This window comes from Ochotona princeps, chromosome 18 (genome assembly GCF_030435755.1).
Source record: "Ochotona princeps isolate mOchPri1 chromosome 18, mOchPri1.hap1, whole genome shotgun sequence".
Lineage (NCBI taxonomy): Eukaryota > Metazoa > Chordata > Mammalia > Lagomorpha > Ochotonidae > Ochotona > Ochotona princeps.
This window is the reverse complement of record NC_080849.1, coordinates 41,348,191-41,370,328: the sequence shown is the minus strand read 5'-3', so window position 1 is coordinate 41,370,328 and position 22,138 is coordinate 41,348,191. Positions and strand designations below refer to the sequence as shown.

The 22,138-nt window shown below is 37.5% G+C and overlaps 1 protein-coding gene across 1 annotated transcript in view; it reads left to right on the top strand.

Moving 5' to 3' along the window:
• The window catches only part of ROCK1 (Rho associated coiled-coil containing protein kinase 1), a 132,145-nt gene that overhangs the window by 69,604 nt on the left and 40,403 nt on the right, over nt 1-22,138 (top strand). The window contains exons 12-18 of the mRNA XM_004579609.3: nt 2,789-2,877; nt 6,549-6,597; nt 8,636-8,771; nt 9,964-10,055; nt 10,159-10,405; nt 16,974-17,080; nt 19,472-19,622. Coding sequence (XP_004579666.2) covers nt 2,789-2,877; nt 6,549-6,597; nt 8,636-8,771; nt 9,964-10,055; nt 10,159-10,405; nt 16,974-17,080; nt 19,472-19,622 — 871 coding nt within the window. The remainder of the gene's footprint in view (nt 1-2,788; nt 2,878-6,548; nt 6,598-8,635; nt 8,772-9,963; nt 10,056-10,158; nt 10,406-16,973; nt 17,081-19,471; nt 19,623-22,138) is intronic.

Genomic DNA, 22,138 nt, shown 5'->3' with positions numbered 1-22,138 from the left:
CTTGGGGTGTGCGAATGCTTCATTTCTTTGCTTCCTTGTTTTTGTTAAGTTTTTTAACTGCAAAGTCATAGAGTGCGACCCATCCCATGCTGTCTGTAGATTTTAAGGCATGGAGGACATGGGGAATGAGGAGTAGTCAGTGTAGTCACCAGCATCCCATTTGTTCACTGAGAAGTAAGTAGGAAATAAACTTGTGGTTGTCACTTGTATTGTTCAGATGGTTCATATTTATGAGATAGAGTGTTTTTCCTAAGAAACAAACAATTTACTTCCTTACATTTGAAAAGATCTTTGATTTAACAAGGACTTTTGTAAGAATTATCAGTAATCCTTATTAGCTGGCTATCCTTAGGAGCATTCTTTGACTTTTTTGTGTTTTATAGCATACATAATTTTGATAGAGCAGGAAAGGAGACAACCATTTTTTAAAATCCCTTATAATTTTTCTCTCATCATTTTTACTGTTAAATATAAAGGAACATGATAAAATGGGAAAGTTATTAGAAAAGAACTATCTGTACCTGTTAGCTGTTAGTTTTTCTCCTAAAATGTTCATCCCAAGAGAGCTACTTGCTGTATTATATAGCTAACAAGAACTTAAAAATTTTTTTAAAGATTTATTTATTTTTGTTACAAAGTCAGATATGCAGAGAGGATGAGAGACAGAGAGGAAGATTTTCCATCCGATGATTCACTCCCCAAGAGACCGCAACGGCCGGTACTGCGCCAATCCAAAGCCAGGAACCAGGAACCTCTTCTGGGTCTCCCACACGGGTGCAGGGTCCCAAGGCATTTGGGCCATCCTCAACTGCTTTCCCAAGCCACAAACAGGAAGCTGAATGGGAAGTGGAGCTGCCAGGATCAGAACCAGTGCCCATATGGGATCCTGGCGCGTTCAAGGCGATAACCTTAGCCAGGCCCATGAACTTAAAAATTTTCTAATGTAAATCAGGAAGTACTTTGCTTTTCATTTGAAAGATTTATTTATTTTTATCTGAGAGGCAAATTTACAAAGAAGGAAGAGACAGCTCTTCCATCTGCCGGCTCATTCCCCAAAGGGCCATAGGATAGAGCTAAGCCAAAACCAACAGCCAGATACTTCCTCCAGAGCTCCCATGTGGATGCAAGGGCCCATGGATCTGAGCCAGGGCATTGGTAGGGAATTGGATCAGCGGTGGAGCAGCCAGAACTTGAACTGGCACCCATATGTGATGCTGACACTGCTGGCAGAGAAACAGCTTTCTAAGCCACTGTGCCAGCCACAAGAACTTGGAGATCTTAAAGATGAAAGCACTTTTGACCTAGGCATGGTAACAGTATGGAGTTGCTGTGACCTTGCTGTCACTGTGTTACAATCTCAGAAATACTCGTATTTTCTTGGGTTGTTCTTGTCCAGTGGTGATTGCTATGAGTTTTTGTTAGTGGCTGCTATCTTTTACCTTTTGCTCAGGCGAAGAGTATTATTTGTATTAGCTTAGAACTAAGTACAAAAGTCAGCTAGCTTAGTTTTCAACTGTTCCTTGAAATCTAGCAGAAATCACGAACAACTTTTCAATTACCACATACTGTAAATAATTTTCTATACTCATTTTATATTTTTACTGTACTGCACTTGACAGAATATTTACTATTCCCTGACACTTTTGTAACGTTTTTGTGTGCCATTATTTCCTTGTTGTTTTTTTTTTCTTCCTCTTTGAATTTTATGTTTTTAGTCCTCTTTTGGATTTTCTTCCTTATTTCACCTAATTGTATTTCCTCGTGTTTTGATCTTTGCTCTGATCATTTTCTGTAGAGAATCTCATTGACATCCAGCTTCCTCCTCTTAACTGTACCCTGAATTCTTCCCTCTGCCTCTGCTGCCACTGTTCCTGGAGAAGTCTTAAACTTAGCCAAAGCTATTTTTTAGATTTACTTATTTGTTTTAAGGGTAGTCACAGAGAGAGAGAACTGCGTTTGCTCCCCAAATACCCACAGTGCTTAGGGGAGAGCCAAACTAAAGCCTACAGCCTGTAATTCCATCTGGTAGAAGCAACAACTTAATCCCAATACTGTCCCCCTGCCTCCCTTCCTGTGGACTTTTGTATGCTAAACAAACGATACCTTCTACCGCTTTCTCCTCTAGATAAATTTTTCTCATATTTTAAATCTTCTCTCAAATATACATAATCCTTGAAGAACTAGAGTGACTACTCACCTTCAAAATACCATTATATAAATTTATTATGTATGTTAAATTACATATTTATGCCATTGAGTGTCATTGTGGACTCTTTTTGCCACTTTATATTACTGTTGCGTAGCAAAACAACTGACTTGATGATGAGAGAGTGCTTGTTTAGTTAACAAAAATTTTTAGATAGGAGAGAAGTAACATTTAATAGTGATTTTCTGAATTGATTTAAGAGGTAATGTGAACTTAGTATTTTGGAGTCAGGCATTTGGCAGAGTGTATAAATTGTGCTTTGGAATTCCCTCCTCCCATATGAAAGTGCTTGGATTTTTGAATCATGGGTTCTTGGGCTTCCAGCTTCTTGCTAATCCACAGTGCATGTGCTGGGATGTGGAGTTAGTGGCTAAAATGTTTCTGGGAGACCTGGCTCCTGGCGTTGGCCTGGCTCAGCCCCAGCTCTTACATTCAGGTAGTAACTCAGAGGATGGGAAAGCTCTCTCTCTGTCTCTCTGTCTTTGCCTTCCAAATACATATAAATTAATAATTTATGCTTGCTATTGTTGGCTTTTCTATGAATATTCTTAGTAAAATGAATTTTTGTTTTTTAAACTTAAGCAAGAAAATTTGCAGAAAACTATCTACAAGCTGGAAGAGCAGCTGCATAATGAAATGCAGTTAAAAGATGAGATGGAACAGAAGTGCAGGTGAGAATATTCTTTCATAATACTCATGATATTAAATGTTTTATATCACAATAGTTTAAAACTTGTATTCTATAAACACTTGAAAGTAGATAGAATTAAGGTGTGGAAATAAAAATTACAGCTGATAAACATTCATGAAGAACATCTTGGTTAGACATGAACTGTAATTGTGTTGTAATTAGTTACACATGTATTTTCCACAATTTCAAGTACATTTGCTCCTGGCATTCTTCATTCTTGTAAGATTGTCTGCATTGCTCATTCACTGAACTTGCCTAACCCACTGCTCTCTTTTCCATTTTTAGTTAGATAACTGAAATACTAACTAGTGTACATTAAATAAGGTACTCTCTGAACTACAAAATATTGTTAAGGATTAAGATTCACTGCTTTTGTTGCCATTCTGTTTTCCACTGTGATTCTCTAGTAATTGAGAAATTTTTTTCCTTCGGGTCAAATTCTAACTACAGCATGTAAGATAATCAAGATTTTTTTAAGAAATGTAATAATACTTAGCATTTTAAGTAACCTAATAATGGTGAGTTATGTATAGCTTTGAATAAATGAAATAGAGAGGTAACACAGAGATTAAGTTGTCAGTAATTGGGACTGGGAAAATGGTAATTTTGTAACAAAGTAGGCAAGGAAACCAGTAGGAAAAAAATCTAATTTCATAACTCACTACTGGTGGATTAACAAGTTAAATATATAACACAATAAAGCATCTGACTATAAGCAAGTAATTCACTGATCCCAGGATTTTAGATAAGTATAAAATATGAAAATAAATCTAGGAAATTGATCAGTTCTGTTACATGAATGTTGAGATATTTCTGTATCCAAAAAACTCAGTATTTGAAATAAAGTTAAAAGGCTAATGACATATTGGTTGTAGTTTTGGTTATAGAAATTAGTTTGAGGAAGAACTAAGAATGGTAAAAAATGTCCCATAGTCATATGAAAATCTATAACTTCAAGGAAATTTAATTAAAATGAGATGAGTAATTTTCTAAATAAATGCAACTTTAAAGATCAAACTGCTAATTACTTTCATTTATTTTCTTGTGAGAGATCAAATGTTTGACCTTCACTGAGAAGTATGAAGGGTCTTCAAAAAGTTAGTGAGAATTTGTATCATGTAAAAACTGCATATTTTGCTCCAAAATAAACATCTTTTAATTCCATTTTCCAGGAACTCCTTTGAAGTAAATTCATAGCTCATGTATTCATTATAGTTTTATTTGGATCATTGATTATACAAAAAGTTTAGCTCTCTGTTATTATTTTTTTGTTGTTTGGTTTGATTGTTTTTTGTTTGTTTCTTTGTTTTTTAAGATTTTCTTTCCCTCTCCTGCTTCTAGCCTCTTCCTAATATAGAAACTGGAAGATTAGGAAATGTGGGCAGACTAGAAATAGATTTTAGTAGAAGTTCTTCACCATAGATATAGATTAAGTCAGGACTGATTGTAATCTAGTACTATCAGCTGATGTGTCAGAAAATAGGTCTCAGTAATACAGTACTGAAAAAACAGATACAGCCTCTGTTCATTTGGAGCTTGTAATTTGGCAAGGATGGTAAGTAAGTAAATAAGTGGTAATGTTTTAAGGTAGGAAGAATAACATGATGCTGGGATTGATATATATATATGTGTGTGTGTGTGTGTGTATGTATCATGAATACCTCAGGAGATGCCTGTGCTCTTTTTGTCAGGTAACTGAAAAAGGTAAAATTAACAAGGAAAGAGATAGAATGTTAGGACCCACGGAATAGATGTCTGAGAAGGCTTTGAGATGAGAGAACTAAACTGGCTAGTGAGATGAGAGGAAAAGAGGCTGGTAAGGTCATCAGTAGGGTCTAGATCTTGGAGAATTTGTTTTTACAAGCTAAGAATTTGTTTTTGTTTTTTTTTTTCAATTATTTTTTAAATTAATTAATTATTTTTATTGATTACATTGCATTATGTGACACAGTTTTATAGGCACTGGGATTCCCCCCTCCCCAGCCGCCCCCATGGTGGATTCCTCCACCTTGTTGCATTACCACAGTTCAAATTCAGTTGAGATTCTCTCATTGCAAGCATATAGCAAGCATAAAGTCCAGCATCTTATTGTCCAGATAAGTTCAATGGTTTCTTGGGGAGACCATCTTTGGTCTGACGGTAGAGCTGGCAGAGTATCATCCCGATCAATGAAAAGCCCAGACATTACATCAGTAACAATTTATAATGTTATGGAATTAGTTGACATGGTATTGAGTAACCAATATGTTAAAAGAGAAAAAAAAAGAGTGCAAGTTCTTAACCACATCCTGTGACTTCTACATTGACATTTCAAATATTAGTTTATATACAACCGGATTCTATACACCTTAAAATAGCTATAGATTACGATTCAGCTGTCTTGTGTCTATTTTAATTTTAGTATTTAGCATTTCATAGCGTTGAAGCATAATTTTGCTGAACCTGGCTGTTTTTTGGGTAGTCTAACTCTATAACTCTAACAAGACATATGTCAACAGTTTAGGTAAACAGTATTAGGAGGGGTGTACAGAGAAATCTTCCATACCCCAGTGAGGAGTAACTGATCTTTGTGTCCCACCCAGTGAGTTAAAAGTGCATCCCCGCTGACCGTTTCCTATCTGTTTTTAAGCTTTCCTTGTTCTCTATTCTAGTTTGTATTTTATGCTAAATGTGATGGAAAAATGAATACATGTGCAAGTGTAATTTACTTTTTTAAAAAAGGTTTCTCTGGTTAATTGGCAGCGGTTACATTATTCAGCTAAATGTCAGTGAAGGAAGAAGACAAGTCAAGAATGTTTCCTATGTAGAGTCATTTATTCAAGGATTTAGAAGAGGAACAGATTGTTGTTGGGGTGGGAATGTGGAACCGAGGTAACAGTTTAGTTTGACATGCTGAATGAGATGCTTGATGGAACATCCACATGGAATCTAAAACAGTGCTTTTTAATTATGTATTGAGCCAAAGAAAACAAATGGTGATTGAGATAGTATACTTCTATTATTTATATACTTTTATTTTATCTCAAATCAGGCATTAACTTAGTGTATGCCACTTTTCCCTTATTTACCTTATCTTATACTGAAGGTTAAATGGCTGGTTATTGTGTGCTACGTTTTGGATAGAGGAATTTTAGAAATCGTTAACTTGATGTCCTTGGACATCTCCCTAAAAGAATCCAGAGTAGAATTCAGGGTCCTTAAACGTGGATGAGAAAAAGTGCATACTTTCTCTAACTTGTTTAGCATTTGCTTCAATTCTGAACATAGGCAACAATCTACAATAGAAATCAAAGATTTTGATTGTTACAGTTTTTAGTTGTTTACCTCAAAATGTCATTTATGCTAATGCCCATTTGGAAATTACTGCCACTAGATTTTTTTTTATTTAATTATTATAAAGAAGCACATGTATCAATGTTGTTTAAAGTTTATTACTATTTTAGTATAACTGGCGTCTTTTACTCTTAAAATATTATTCTGGGGGAAAGGAGAAAGGTCAGAAATTTACCAGAATGTCAAGGAACATGAGATGTGGAAGAATAAGAGATTTTTTAAAAATCCAAATAAAATGGGAAAGTTAAGATTGTAAATATTTAACCCTAGGCAATGGAAAAAATATATTTTTAATCTATGTTGCTTTTGTTGTTACAGAACTTCAAACATAAAACTAGACAAGATAATGAAAGAATTGGATGAAGAGGTACTTTTGTTTTAAAATATTCCCCCTTTCAGATTGTTTTATTTCCTGAGAAAAATGTGTTTGAACTCTATAAGTTAAAACCTAAAATAGAACCAAAATGTGAAAGCCTCACTTGATGGCTTTGCCTGTGTTTGGTACAGAGTGTATTTTACTTTCTTTCTGCCTTTGTACAGTTTTATTCTACAACTATTTTGAGACTTTAGCTCATAAATTTGAACTCAGTGGTATGTGTGTGTTTTTGTTTCCCATTTTATTTGAAAGAGAGAGGGAAATAAAACAAACATGGAGCTAGAGAGATTGTGCCCACCTGTTTGCTCTTTATATTCCCTTCAATAGCTGAGGCAGAGCCAGAAACTCAATCTAGATATCCCATGTGTGTGAAGGGACTTAGGTAGTTGAGCCATCACCTGCTCCCTCATGGTTTGTATGAACAGGAAGTTTGAATCATAACTGGACCCAAGAAATTAATCTAGAACTCCTGCCGAGGATGTGGACATCTCAAAATTTTGTCTCTTTTTTAATTATTTATTTCAAGAATTTGAGAGAATTCTTCCATCTGCTTATTCATCCCCCCCTTAATGAAGTTGGGCCAAGAGCCAGGATCTTCATCCGTGTTTGGTGTAAAAATATTTTTAAAACTTAGGAAAATAGAGCCTGGCGGCGTGGCCTAGCAACTGAAGTCCTCGCCTTCAATGCCCCGGGATCCCATATGAGCACCGGTTCTAATCCGAGCAGCTCCACTTCCCATCCTGCTCCCTGCTTGTGGCCTGGGAAAGCAGCTGAGGACGGTCCAATACTTTGGGATCCCACACCCGTGTGGGAGACCTGGAAGAAGTTACTGGTTCCCGGCTTCGGATCGGCACAGCACTGGCCATTGCGCTCACTTGGGGAGTGAATCATCGGATGGAAGATCTTCCTCTCTGTCTCTCCTCCTCTCTGTATATCTGACTTCAGGGTTTCCCATCCATCCCCTCACTTGAGGGCTAGGAAAGCGGTGGAGGATGGCCAAAAGCCTTGGGACACTGCACCCAAATGGGAAACCCTGAAGAAGTTCCTGGCTCCTGGCTCTTGGCTTTGAATCACTTCTGCTCAGATCATAGTAGCCACCTGGGGAGTGAACCAGTGGATGGAAGATCTTTCTGTCACCTCTTTGTAGAGTTGTCTTCCCAAGAAAAACAAAATCTTAAAAAAAAAAAAAAGAAGAAGAAGAGAAAAAGAAAAAGGCAGGCCAGGCGTGGTAGCCTAGCGACTAAAGTCCACACCTTGCACGTGCCGGGATCCCATGTGGGCGCTGGTTTGTGTCCCGGCAGCCCCACTTCCCTTCCAGCTCTCTTCTTGTAGCCTGGGAAAGCAGTCAAGGATGACCCAAAGCCTTAGGACCCCGCACCCACGTGGCAGATCTGGAAGAGACTCTTGACTCCTGGCTTCGAATCAGCTTAGCTCTGGCCATTGTGGCCGCTTGGGGGGTGAATCAATGAATGGAATATCTTCCTCTCTGTGTCTTCTTCTCTCTGTATATCTGCCTTTCCAATTAAAAAATAATAAATAATTTTAATAAATAAATAATAAATAAATAAAAACATGCAACATCTCAGAAAAGATATGAAGTTGTTGATATAGAGGATTAAGAGAGATCTAGAGGGACTAGTGGAGTCATTGCTACTTTTGGTATGCTTTTAAACTAAACATTTGTAATTCCCAAATATGCAGTTATTACTCTGTTCTTTCGTATTTCCTGTCTTAAAGGACTGCAAATCAATAATCATGTGGAGTACATTGTGATTGCCCTAAACTGATGTGGTGACTTATGATCTAAAAAGCTCATATTCATCAGTTTAGATTTTAAATTCAAATATTAAAAGACTGAAAATTTTGTAAATATAGTTCAAACAAAAAAATTATTGCCTTATTAAACAGGGGACCACTATTAGAAATTTGTCATTGTTAGGAATTACTATCTGACTTTTTCTAAGAAAAAAGTACGGTTTCAAATGACAAGGCATAATTGCTGTTGTTAACTTTTTTTTAATAATTCCAGGGAAATCAGAGAAGAAATCTGGAATCTACAGTGTCTCAAATTGAGAAGGAGAAAATGTTACTACAGCACAGAATTAATGAGTACCAAAGAAAAGCCGAACAGGAAAATGAGAAGAGGAGAAACGTGGAAAATGAAGGTAAATTGGTTACTCTTTTGGAAAATGCTGAAATTTAAATACTATCCTTGAAATGTTTGTCTTAAATTTAGTGCTCATGATATATTTATAAAATCACATTCTAAGAAACCTTGATAAACTAGTAGCCCAGATGCTTAGTTTAGTTGATAGCCTGTTGAAGTCAGCAGTGGGTTGTGTTTATGCAGAGTAGTGATTGTAACCCTTGTAAGTGCGTGCAGGAACCTACTCGAAAGCTTTAGAACCACTGAGGCCAAAATCCTAGAGATGCAGTTTTAGTTTATCTAAATAACAAGCTCCAACAGGTGGCCCCATTTGAGAATTAGTAAGCTGCAGTTTCATGTATTTAATTGCTATTCTAGAAATGCATTTAAATAGCTCTCTGTGTTCTTTGATTCGTTTTTGTTTAACATGTGAGGGCACCTTAACAAGTGCATATAAAGTAGATATAATTTTAAAAATGAGGATTTCAGAGTATTTGAAGCCAAAGCAAACTAATCTTTTATTTTCCACAAACTTTTTGCAGATTCCCTATGTATACGAGTATATATGTAAACTGTTATATATAGAAGGCTGTTAATTATAGCATTGCTTTATAGGGGAACCATATATGCAATGCAGATGTAAAAATGATTTAATAAGTTTTGTCTGTTTCTGTGTTTGGATGCTATGTAGGTTTTAAAAGAATAAAGGATTTCCTTATATATTATTACTGGAGAGAATCTAAGTTGTGTCTTTGACAAAAGCAAAGTATAAATTGTGTTTGCAAGTGCTTTTATTTGCTTAAATTACAGGTGCATAGATGGGCATATGGAAAAATCATTTTGCACTACCATTTGGTACCTTTCAACTTTCATGCAATTTTGTAATTTGTAATTATACTATATTATACTAGATTTATAGCATTGAACTAATGAATTGATCTTATTAGAACAACAGTAGGATTTAAGATATTATAACAGTGAAACAGATCTTTGTGTTTCATATTATGTCATGTTGATTTTTGAAGAATTTAAACTCTGGTAAGCACTTCCAAGATGAAGGGCCTTGGACAGGAACTTGAAATGAACATAGTGTCACTCACAATTATGACCGGAGACCACGTGTCATTCTTTAATGGGATTTGTATGTTTTCTTTAATAAAACTTCACAATCCCCACTTTTGTTGTTGGTTGTTTTTTTTTTTACTTTCCAGTTTCTACTTTAAAGGACCAGTTGGAAGACTTAAAAAGAGTCAGCCAAAATTCACAGCTCGCTAATGAAAAGCTGGCACAATTACAAAAGCAGGTGAGTTTTTCAGAGAAGGTTCTTTTTTTAAAATATATAGTGTATTAAAGTAAATTTGATTATACTTGGTTAAAATCCTCTGTTTGTACTTTTTTTAAAATAGCTAGAAGAAGCCAATGACTTACTTAGGACAGAATCAGACACTGCTGTAAGATTAAGGAAGAGTCATACAGAAATGAGCAAATCCATTAGTCAACTGGAGTCCCTGAACAGAGAATTGCAAGAGAGAAATAGAATTTTAGAGAATTCGAAGTCGCAAACAGATAAGGATTATTACCAGCTGCAAGCTGTGTTAGAAGCTGAACGAAGAGACAGAGGTCATGATTCTGAAATGATTGGAGACCTTCAAGGTAATGTTTTTCTTACTGGGGTAAAATATGTGTAAAATGTATTGTTTTAAGCATTAAATTTTTTTTTAATTTTACATTTATTTATTTGAAAGGCATACATACACACACAGTTCTTTGATCTGCTGGTTCACTCCCCTAATGCCCACCCACAGCATAGCCAGAGCTGGACCAGGTTGAAACTAGGGACCTGGAGCTCTTTCCAGGTCTCATGTGGGTAGCAGGGTCCCAGGTAGTCGAAGCTTTACCTGCTGCCTCTCAGGGTGCACATTAATGCGAAGCTGAAATTTGAAGTGATGGTAGGATTTGGGCTGACATTCCAGTGTGGAATGCAAGTGTCCCAAGAGGTGTCTTAATCGGTTACTACAGACAGTACCCTGATTTTAGCCATTTTTACATTAATAGTTCATTGGTGTTTTAATATATTCATAGTGTTGTGCAACCATCACCACTGTGTATCATCTAGATTTTCTGTACTTAATACTAACTTCATTCTCCTCCCAGGTTACCATCATTCTTTTTTGTATGAATTCAGCTAGTCTAGGTTTCTTATGTAAGGGTTGTCTACATTTGTTTCTGGCTTATGTATTCAAGGTTCACTTGTGTTACAGCATGTGTAAGAATTACTTTAAGGCCAAATAATATTCAATTATTTATATGTGCCACATTTTGTTTATGCATTCATCTGTCAATAGAAAAGTAATATATTTTACTTATAAATTTTGACAATTAAAATGACATAAAATCTACCATCTTAATCATTTTTGTTTTTAAATTATTTTTTAAAGTTTTTTTATTTATTTGAAAAATGACTTTCCTAAGAGAGGGAAATGCAGACAGGAAATGAAAGCAGATGCATGCTGTTCCATCCCCTGTTTTGGTTCCCAGTGGTTACAGCAGCCAGGTCTGGACCAGGCAGAAGGTAGAGGTTCAAGCACTGGAGGCTTCTGCTCCTGCTTTCTCGGCTGTGTTAGTAGGGAGCTGGACTGGAGGAGCTGGGACTTGAACCAGTGCTCATATGGCAGTAGCTTAACTTGTTATGCTGCAATGCCGATCCATTTTTAAATGTAGGAAATTTTTAAAAATTATATTGCGCTCATAAAGAAAATAACTTTGCTGAAACCATAAATAGTTCACATTCTTTTTCTTTCAGACCAAAGCATGCGTTTGTTTCACATTGTAATTGCTTTCTTCCCATAGGCACTTCTGTGAAGTAGATAAAGCAAGTGTTTTCCAACTTACCAGCCAGATTAACTGAAAAGTTCATTTAAAAACTTAGGCTATTTATAAAGGCTTACTTAAAGTGCAGCTAATCCAGATAAGGAGGATTATAAATGAATTCTTTGTGCGTTATTGAGAGAAAATGAAACTCAATTGCAGAAATGGAATTTTAATATAAATAGTTACTTGGGAACTATTGGTGCTGAAGTTATTGACAACCTTTGTAAATCTTAACCGTCTAAAAATAGCAATAATGTTCATTTTCTTTCAAAATGATGAGTGTCTTTACCCGATTCTCATTTATTTTTCTATTTTTCATTCCTTTTGGCAACATCATCTATACTGCCTAATCAAATCAAGCAAAGAAGTTGCTAGGTCTCCCAGGAAAATATTGGGGAGTTGAGGAGTCCATTTTAACCTTAATCACAGATGGGAACATAGTTTGAGTCTCTTGGGGCTTGATGATTAGCTACAATTCTGTGGAGCGAGGTCAGGGTCAGTTTTTGTGGCTATGGAAACAGGAATTTGAAGCTCTGATTGGTTTTCAGCTGAAGAGTGTTGTGTAATCATATTTCTCAGGGACCTGGCTTAAAATAGATCCGACTATAATCAAGAAAAGAACCTCCTTATATGTAGTAAGAAAGCCTCATACTTGACCACGTTAAGTTGTTTTCTAGGTCCTTTTATTCAGCCTTTTAGCTGTTTGAAAGTCTCTTCATCGTTCTTTTTATTTGTAAACCAAGAAGTCCTTCTAATTTAAAATTCCTTCAGAATCTTCTGTGTGTGAATGTGCTTTGGCTTGTTTGCTTCCAAGACAGAGGCTGTTATCTATGTGTTCGTCATCAGTGACATTTAACAATCCTTTTTTTAGATATTGATGAAATTTAAGGAATATTTCAGAGCATTGCTTATTATTAGTTTATCATTTTTCAGTGTTTGTTTTTTATAGTTTGGAATCAATTGTTAATGAAAGCTCACTGAAAAACATAACATGTTGGACTTATGTGAGCTTCAGCTTACTGATAAAGTGTGTTGTGGGAACAAATTTGATGGCAAATGAGTTAAACCACCACTGCCTGCATCACCTATTAGAGTGCTGATTGGTATTCTGGATGGTTTGCTTCCAATTCAAATCTCTGCTGATGTGCCTGGCAAGCCAGGGATGATGGCTTAAATGCTTAAGCCCCTCCCACCTATATGGGAGACCAGGGAGGAGTTTCTGGCTCCTGGACCAGCGCAGCTTTTGTGGTTGTGAAGGGAGTGAAACAGCACATGGAAGAGCTCTATCACTCTTCCTTCCAAATAAATTTCTTAAAAAATGTATCGTGGCTTAAAAAAATCGTAATTTTTATATTATATGTACATTAAGTTGTACTACATATAAGGACAACAATCTTGTTGTTCTTTTCAGCAAAGGACTTGAAGAATTTATTATTAAAATGGGAGTGGTTCAGTCGTTCTTGGTGGTCACTTTATTCATATTAACCTGCACCATTTGTTGAAGAGATTATTATTTTCTCTTTAAATGTAAATGCCTTTGGCATTCCTTTGAAAAGCCAGTGATCAGAACCAGTATTGTGGTGCAGCCTTTTGGCACTGGTTTATTTCATGCTGTTCCACTACTGATTTAGCTGCCTGGTCATGTGCCCTGTTGATTGTAACTTGTATTTCCTTCCTTTTCGTACAGTTGCACGTAAAAATAAATGTTTCTTCATTTTCTTTTCAGAGTCTTTGTTGAGTATATTAGCTGTGTGTATTGTATAAATATTTTGCATTTTTTAATGCAGTATTTTTTGATGTGCTAGATTATATGACTTAGATATTCTTGGTAGATTAGAATTTATTACATTATGAGTGATTTTTTAAATTTACATTTTCTAATTTTGTCTTCATTTACCTTGAATTTTTATGTGCTGTTGTTGGGCTCAGATTTTTGCCTTTTTGTGAATTTCACATTTCTTTGGGGAAATTTTAATATGCTTTGATTTAAGAGGATTTTTTTCTGACTGACACTTAACCTATGTTAGTTTATTAAAATGTAATATATGAAAGCTAAACATATAAAGAATTTTCACAACATGAACATTCCTATATAACATGAGTTCCAGGGCCCGGCGGCGTGGCCTAGTGGCTAAAGTCCTCGCCTTAAAAGCCCCGGGATCCCATACGGGTGCCGGTTCTAATCCCGACAGCTCCACTTCCCATCCAGCTCCCTGCTTGTGGCCTGGGAAAGCAGTTGAGGACGGCCCAATGCATTGGGACCCTGCACCCGCGTGGGAGACCCGGAGGAGGTTCCTGGTTCCCGGCACCGGATTGGCGCGCACCGGCCCGTTGCGGCTCACTTGTGGAGTGAAACATCGGACGGAAGATCTTCCTCTCTGTCTCTCCTCCTCTCTGTATATCTGGCTCTAATAAAATGAATAAATCTAAAAAAAAAACATGAGTTCCAGCCATTAAACTGAACATTACAAGCAACTCCAAAGTCCCCTGGAATTCTTGTCAGTCACTAACTTCTGTCATCCTCCCTCCCTCAGAGAATCACTGTTCTGGCATCTAATACCATAGATTAGTTTTTTGTGTGTTGTGTTGTTTTGTTTTGTTTTTAGTTTGGTAGAAATGGAATCATGCAGTAAACACTGTTTGGATCCGTCTGTTTTCACTCATGTGTTCATGAGGTTCATCATATTGTAATACTGTGGTAGTAATTTGTTCCTTCACAGTACTTCACGTGTTGTGTATGAACATTGCACAATCATTCTATGATGGATAGATACTCTGACTGTTTCCATTTCAGGACTATTTAAAATGGTGCTGATATGATCTGTATTCTACATGCTTTTTTATTTGTTTTTTGTTTTGATAACGTGCTTCCTCTTGGATGTACACCAAAGAGTGGCAGAGTCAGAGTGGATGTGCATACTTGCCTTTAGTAAATACTTCTAGGTTTTTCAAAGTATGACTGCACACGTTTACTTTCATTAACAGTATTTTTAAGGTGAGTTCAAATTGCTTTACATCCTCACCAAGGACAAAATTCATCCTCACAGAATGTTGTGAATCTCCATGTAATAATTCTGGTGTTATCTTAGGTATTTTAGTGTACGTTTCTTTGATGTCTAAGATTTAGCAGTTTTTCCTAAGTTTATTGGCTTCTTGTGATATCCTCTGTAAGTCTTTTGCCCTTACCAGTTTATAAGAGTTGTTTATACCGATCCTAGTTGTTGGTTGTCGGTTGTATCTACCACACTGTCTCTGTGTTCGTTTTTTTCACTATTTATCACTGGTTTTGGGGACCCACATTGTGATGTAATGGATTAAGCTACAGTCCGCATTGCCTACATCCTAGATGAGCACTGGTTTGAGGACCAGCTGGTTTGCTTCCAGGCCAGCTCTAATAATGCAGAAGACTTGCTGACACAAGTGCTTGGACCTCTGTACCTGCATGGGAGACTAGGATGGATTCCCCAACTCCTGCCTATTAGCTTTGGCTTTGCCCAACCCTGACTGTTTCAGGCATTTGGGAAAGTAAACTTCAGTGAAAGATCTCTTGTGCTCTATCTTCCCTTCAACTCTGCCTTTCAAATAAATGTTAAAATCAGGGCCCGGCGTCATGGCCTAGCAACTGAAGTCCTCGCCTTGAACGCACCGGGATCCCATATGGACGCCCCATTCTAATCCCGGCAGCTCCACTTCCCTTCCAGCTCCCTGCCTTTGGCCTGGGAAAGCAGTTGAGGACAGCCCAATGCTTTGTGACCCTGCACCCACGTGGGAGACCAGGAAGAGGTTCCAGATTCCCAGCTTCGGATCAGCGCAGCATTGGCCGTTGTGTTCACTTGGGGAGTGAATCATCGGGTGGAAGATCTTGCTCTCTGTCTCTCCTCCTCTTTGTATATCTGACTTTGTAATAAAAATAAATAAATCTTAAAAAAACACAAATAAATGTTAAAATCAATGCTATGTTTGGATAAATGGGAAGTGTTATTTTCTTGTAATTAATATACCCCAGTTTTCCTTTTATGATTAGTGTTGTGTTTGATGTGTCATTGACTGGATTGTGAAGATAGTGTTTTCTTTTAGCTTTTGGAAGCATTGTTGTTTTAACCTGCCTGGATTTTGATACCTGATATTTTGGTATTTATTTCTCCTATTGTGGTTTTTATATTTTTGTACATGAAGCTGCGTTCATGCATTGGACAAGTTATAGTTTATTCCTAGCATGTCTTACAAGAACAAATGAAACTAATTGTGCTTCATATAAATGTATTTCATACGCTTGTTAGGAATTTATAATGTATTCAGCTGGTATATTCTCATTACATTCTTAGGAGTTTGAGATAAGCTTTTTCTACATGAGAAACTCAGAGTTTATTCTAAATTTACTGTCTTTATGGAGTTTTGAAAACTTACTCTATGGGATGCCATTGCAGCATTGCAATGCTGGCATCTTGCATCAGCGTGTTGATTTGACCCTGGGTTCTTTACTTCTTTTTTCTTTCTTTTTAAATTTTTATATTTTATGATACATTTCCTTAGGCTCAGAGATTTCAGTACTTTTCTTATGATCCAACTTCCTGGTAACACACCTTGGAAGGCAGTATCAGTTGACCTAGGAAATTGGGCCCCTATATCCCTTCTGAGGGTGAAGTTTCTGGCCTCTGGCTTTGACTTGGCCTAATCCTGGCTGTTGCATGCATTTTGGGAGTAAATCAGCAGGTGGAGAATCAATCATTATGTCTGTCTGACTGGCTTTACATCCTGTGCCACAATACCAGTCCAGGGGTATCCTCATTGATGGGGTACTCAATAGCATACTTTAAGGACTTGGGTCTGATTTTTAGCCCATGCTCACTTCATCTCTTTGAATGGTAAAATAAGAAATATGCATCAGATGCATCACCATTTTTATTAATCCAGTCAGCATTAACATTTTTATTGCTTTGACTGGGCCAGCATATATTGCAGCAGGTGAAGTCTTCATTTGCAATGCTACCATCCCATATTCAGTTCAAGTCCCAGTCCAGCTTCTAATGAAAGCATCTTGAAAAACAGCAGATGATGGCTCAAGTATTTAGGCTCCTTAACCCATGTATGAAACCATGATGGAGTTCTGAGCTCCTGACTTCAACCTGGACCAGTCCCAAACTCTTGCAACCATTGGGAAATGAATCGGCAGGTGGAAAATATTTTTCTTTCTTTGTCTTTCAAACAAAAAAGTTAAGTAGGTTTATAAAATAAAAATTTGAAGATTTTATCTGATTGAGAAATTTAATCCATTTTACATTTTAATATATTTTGAGCAATATATTTTGTGTCGATAACCATAGATTTGAACTTTTTTCTCAATTAATAGCTCGAATTTCATCTTTACAAGAGGAGGTGAAGCTTCTCAAACACAATCTTGAAAGAATGGAAGTAGAAAGAAAAGAGGCTCAAGACATGCTTAATCATTCAGAAAAGGTAAATAATTTAATATGACCAATTATAAGATAGTAAATAAATTATTAAAGATTATAAGGCAGTTTTACAAAATAATAGTTATTCCTAATGTTTGTATGGTTATTGGCTGCTTGGTGTATGAAGATGAACATGGTTTTAGTGTTATTTCTGTTTTCTTTTCCTATTCAAGTTGTTAGCTATTTGGTGTTGATAGATGATCATAACTGCTCTGGCTTGGAAATACCTTTTCTTAAATATCCGCCTCTTTTTTTGTCCATGAGAAAGATGAAGGTGCTGTGGATGTTGTAGGATGGAACAAGGGATGGTATTTGACAAGGTGGTTAAGATGCCAGCTGCGATACCTGCATTCCATATTGGAATGCCTGCTTTGACCCTGGATCCACTTCCCATCCAGCGTCCTGCTAAGGCTTGTGCTGAGAGGCATTAGGTGATGGTCCAAGTATTTGGTCCCCATGTGGGGGATCTAGATGGAGTCTGACACTTCTGACCTTGACATAGCCTAGCCCTTGCTGTTGTAAGCATTGAGAGATTGAACCTGTGATGGAAAATCTGTCTCTCAGAAATTAAAGTGAAAATGAATTAATAAAACAAAAAAAGGAAAGAAACAAAGCATCAATATTTAGAAGACCTTGCTTTACTTATTCTTCTTTATTGATATATGTTAGCAAGGTAGGAAATACGTAGTTCGGCCTGGCATAGTAGCCTAGTGGCTAAAGTCCTTGCCTTACACACACTGGGGTCCCATATGGGCGCCGATTTGTATCCCTGCTGCTCCAGTTCCCTGATTGTGGCCTGGGAAAGCAATAGAAGATGACCCAAAGCCTTGGCACCCTGCACCCGCTTGGAATACCTGGAAATAGTTTCTGGCTTCCATGGGTTCAGCTCTGGCCATTGCAGCCACTTGGGGAGTGAACCAGCGGACAGATCTTTCTCTCTGTCTCTCCTCTCTGCCAATCTGAATTTCCAATAAAATATATAAAATAAAAAATGAATAAATCTTTAAAAAAAGAAAGTGTGTAGTTGTTGACATTTGCAAATAGAATTTTCTTTGTTATTGATTTGAAAGGCAAAGATTTTCTATTCAGTGGCTCACTCTCCAAATGCCTACTTAGAGGAGCCAGGGCTGGGCAAGGCCAAAGCCCGGAGCCTGGAACTCAGTATCAGTGTGCCAGGTGAGCAGCAGGAACTCAGTTATTGAAGCCATCATCTGCTATTTCCTAGGCTATGTATTGGCAAAGCCTGCAGAAGCAGAACTAGGATTTGAACAAGGTATTCTTATGGGGATATGGGTATCCCAAACAGTATCTAAATGCCACACAAAACACCCATTCCTAGAATTTTCTTAACAATCAGAAATATCAGTGATTTCCTTCATTAACATACCTTGCTAAGAAAACAATTAAATATTTAATGAACAGATCTGGCTCTCACATTTTCAGTGTTCCCCTAAATTGTTGGAGATCAATTAGAACCTCAGATAAATGACCAGAAAAGCTACTCCTGGTTTTTGTGTTTGGTATAGTGATTAAGACACATCCTGGGATGCCTGCATCTTTTATTGGAAAAATTGTATCTTGACTCCACTTCCAATTAAGCTTCCTGCTAATGTGGCAGCTGGTAATTGGGTCCAGGTCATGCCAGTGGAGACAGAGGTTGAGTTAATCCCTTTTGGTTCTGATCTATTCCAGTCCTGGCTATTGTAGACATTTGGAAACTAAACAAGTGGATGAAAGATTTCTCTGTCTTCTCTCTCTGTCTCTCTCTCGTGTGTGTGTGTGTGTGTGTGTGTGTGTGTGTGTGTGTGAACACATGTGTGTGTCTGTCCCCCACCCCTCCCTCCCAAATCAGTAAAATAAGTAAGTAAGCTTTTAAAAAAAGAAAACAGCTACTTGCCTCTGGATGTGTTTTGTGAGAACTGAAATAGTTATTTGATGGCAAAGCTGATGGAAATAGGATAAAAGAAAAGAACCAGTACATGTGTCCAGAGAATTGGGATAGATTTTTACTCGTTTTTCCTATCTCAATGACTTGCCATGAAATGCTTGTAATTTCATCAAACAAATGGCCGTTTATAAATTCAGATGTAGAAAAGGTAATTTAATCTTTCTAAAGTGATAGCAAAATATTTTAAAGCAAAGAATTTGTTTACTCATTTCTGTTCTTAGCAAGGAATCATCCTTCTCCACAAACACAACATTGTTCTATAGTCAGCCATGATTAATATTTCAAATGGGAATATAGTTAAAGAAGTGATATTTTATTTTTGGTTCCATATGTTTATTGTGGCTTTGAAAATAGGGTTTTTATCACTTGTGAAATTCTAAACAATTTAAGATTTACTAATATTCTTTTTAAACAATTTGTTCCACGAATCTCATTCCCTTTTAACAGGAAAAAAATAATTTGGAGATCGATCTAAACTACAAACTTAAGTCATTACAACAGCGATTAGAACAAGAGATGAATGAACACAAAGTAACAAAAGCTCGTTTAACTGACAAACATCAATCCATTGAAGAGGCAAAATCTGTTGCAATGTGTGGTAAGTGTCTTTTTTATATATAAATATATTAAGATTTTTTTTGTATTGGAAACACAGATAACGGAGAGAAGGGGAGACAGAAAGATCTGCCGTCCGATGATTCACTCCCCAAGTGGCCGTAGTAACTGGAGCTGAGCCAATCTAAAGCCAGGAGCCAGCATCCTCCTCTGGGTCTCCTACATGGGTGCAGAGTACCAAGGCTTTGGGCCATCCTTGACTGCCTTCCCAGGCCACAAGCAGGGAGGTGGGTGGGAAGTGGAACAACCAGGATATGAACAAGTGCCCGTATGGGATCCCAGTGCATGCAAGGCGAGGACTTAGCCAGTAGGCTGCTGTGCCAAGCGCAATTCATTTCTTTGTCCATCTTTATTATCTTCCCTCTCAGAGGAGGAGAAGCCTTTTTCTTTTCTGGCCTTATGCAAAGCTAATCTCTGCTTACCTCATCCTAATTTATCTCCTTATTGCCTCTCTGTACTCTGTTTTTCCTCCACTGTCTTCTTTGTTCTTGTAAATATGTATAAACCATTCACATCTTAAAAACAGGCAGATGCTTGCAGCAATCTATGATCCTTACTCATTACCATTGTTTCATTCTGTCCCTTCAAAATAGCCAAATATCTGGGGTGATAATTTGGCCTAATAGCCCATGTCACACATCAGAATATCTATGTTTGGTGCCTGGCTCTAGCTTCAGATCCCAGATTCTTTACAATATATCCCTTATAGGCATGTAATCGTTAATATAATAGAAATATACACAAATGCCATTATTTCAGTGTGGCAGTACCTAAGATGGAGTTCTGAGCAAAGGCTTCTTTGAATTAGTGATATTTGAATTAAGAGATGGAAGCCAGAATGCACTAGTTGTTAAAAAAGAAAGTGTAGGCATAGTAGGTGGTAACATAATAGCCTAATCCTCCCTCTGTCTGCAGGCAGCAGAATTCCATATGAGTGCTGGGGTGTGTCTCAGCTGCTCCACTTCTGATCTGGCTCTCTTATGACCTGGGTAAATCCCTAGGACCCTATAGCTACAAGAGAGGCCAGGAAGAAGCTCTTGGTGCTCAGCTTCAGATCAGCTCAGCTCTAGCTGTGTGGCCAGGTAGAGGGGGAACTAGTGAATGTAGAACCTCTTGCTTTGTCTCTTATTTTTTCTCATTAGAAATCTGCCTTTCAAATAAAAATAAATAAATCTCGGGGGGGGGGGAGAAGTATGTTTGTAGCAAAAGACATAGTAAATTGAGCATTCTGTGTTGGGATGAAAACTGCTGCTGTGTAGAGAATGTTTTTAGAGAGGTAAGTGAACAAGTGGAGTTCAGTTGGGAGAGTATACACTATAAGCACTGGTGATAGAGGAGAGGAAAAAAATGAATGGGGGTATAGAATACAAGGATTGGTAATGACGTGGTTTGACAAAAGAAGGAATAAAGAAAGACTTAGACCTTCATTTTAGATAGCTGAACCCACAGACTCTTCAAAAAAAATTTCACAAAAGGGCAAGTGTCTGGCCTAGCTGCTTAGACACATTATATCAGAATGGCTTGGTTTGATTCCTTTCTCTAGCTGCTGACTCTAGCTTTCTGATAATGCAGGCCTAGAAGATAGTCATGATGGCTCAGGTAGCTGGCCCCATACCTTCAAAATGGAAACACTGGATTGAGCTTCCAGCTCCTGACTCCCAACAGTCGTGGCTGTGCTGGGCTCTTGGTAAATAAATAAAATGTGTTTGGAAATTCATGGAAAATATATGTTATGAAAATAATAAGCCTGAATTTCAAAGCTTTTTGGGTCAAAATAAACATCTTTAAATTTTTTCTTTTTCTTTCTTGCTTCCTTTTTCTCCTTTCCTTCCTTCCTTCTTCCTTCCTTCCTTTCGTCCTTTCTTCCTTTTCTCTCCCTCCCTGCTTCACTCCCTCCCTTCCTTTCTCCCTGCTTCCTTTCTTCTTTCTTTTTTGTAAAGCAGTTACAGAAAGAAGAGGGAATAGAGAGATCTTTAATCTGATGTTTCATTCCCCAAATGGCCACAATGGCAGGGGCTGGACCCATGTGGGACGCTGGTGCCGTAGACAGTGGTTTAACGAGCTATGCCATGACTCCAACCTCAAACATGTTTTAATTTTGTTTTTCCATGAATCTTTTTAAATACTCATATTGAAATTGAGATGTAATGGAGAGGAGAGAGGTTTGGGGATGGGAGAGTAATAAAGGCTTGGATATAAACTTTGGCAAGCTTATTAGGTATTTATGTGGAGCTATGAAGTCAGTTAGTAATAAGCCTGGAAGATAAAGAAGAGGGATCCGGAATCAGAACATAAATGGATGGATTTTTGTTTGATTAAAAAGAAGAGAATTGGGCCCACCACGATAGCATAGTGGTTTAAGTCCTCCCCTTGCACGCCCCGGGATCCCAGTGGGCGCCGGTTCTAATCCCAGCAGCCCCACTTCCCATCCAGCTCGCAGCTTGTGGCCTGGGAAAGCAGTCGAGGACGGCCCAAAACCTTGGGACCCTGCATCCACGT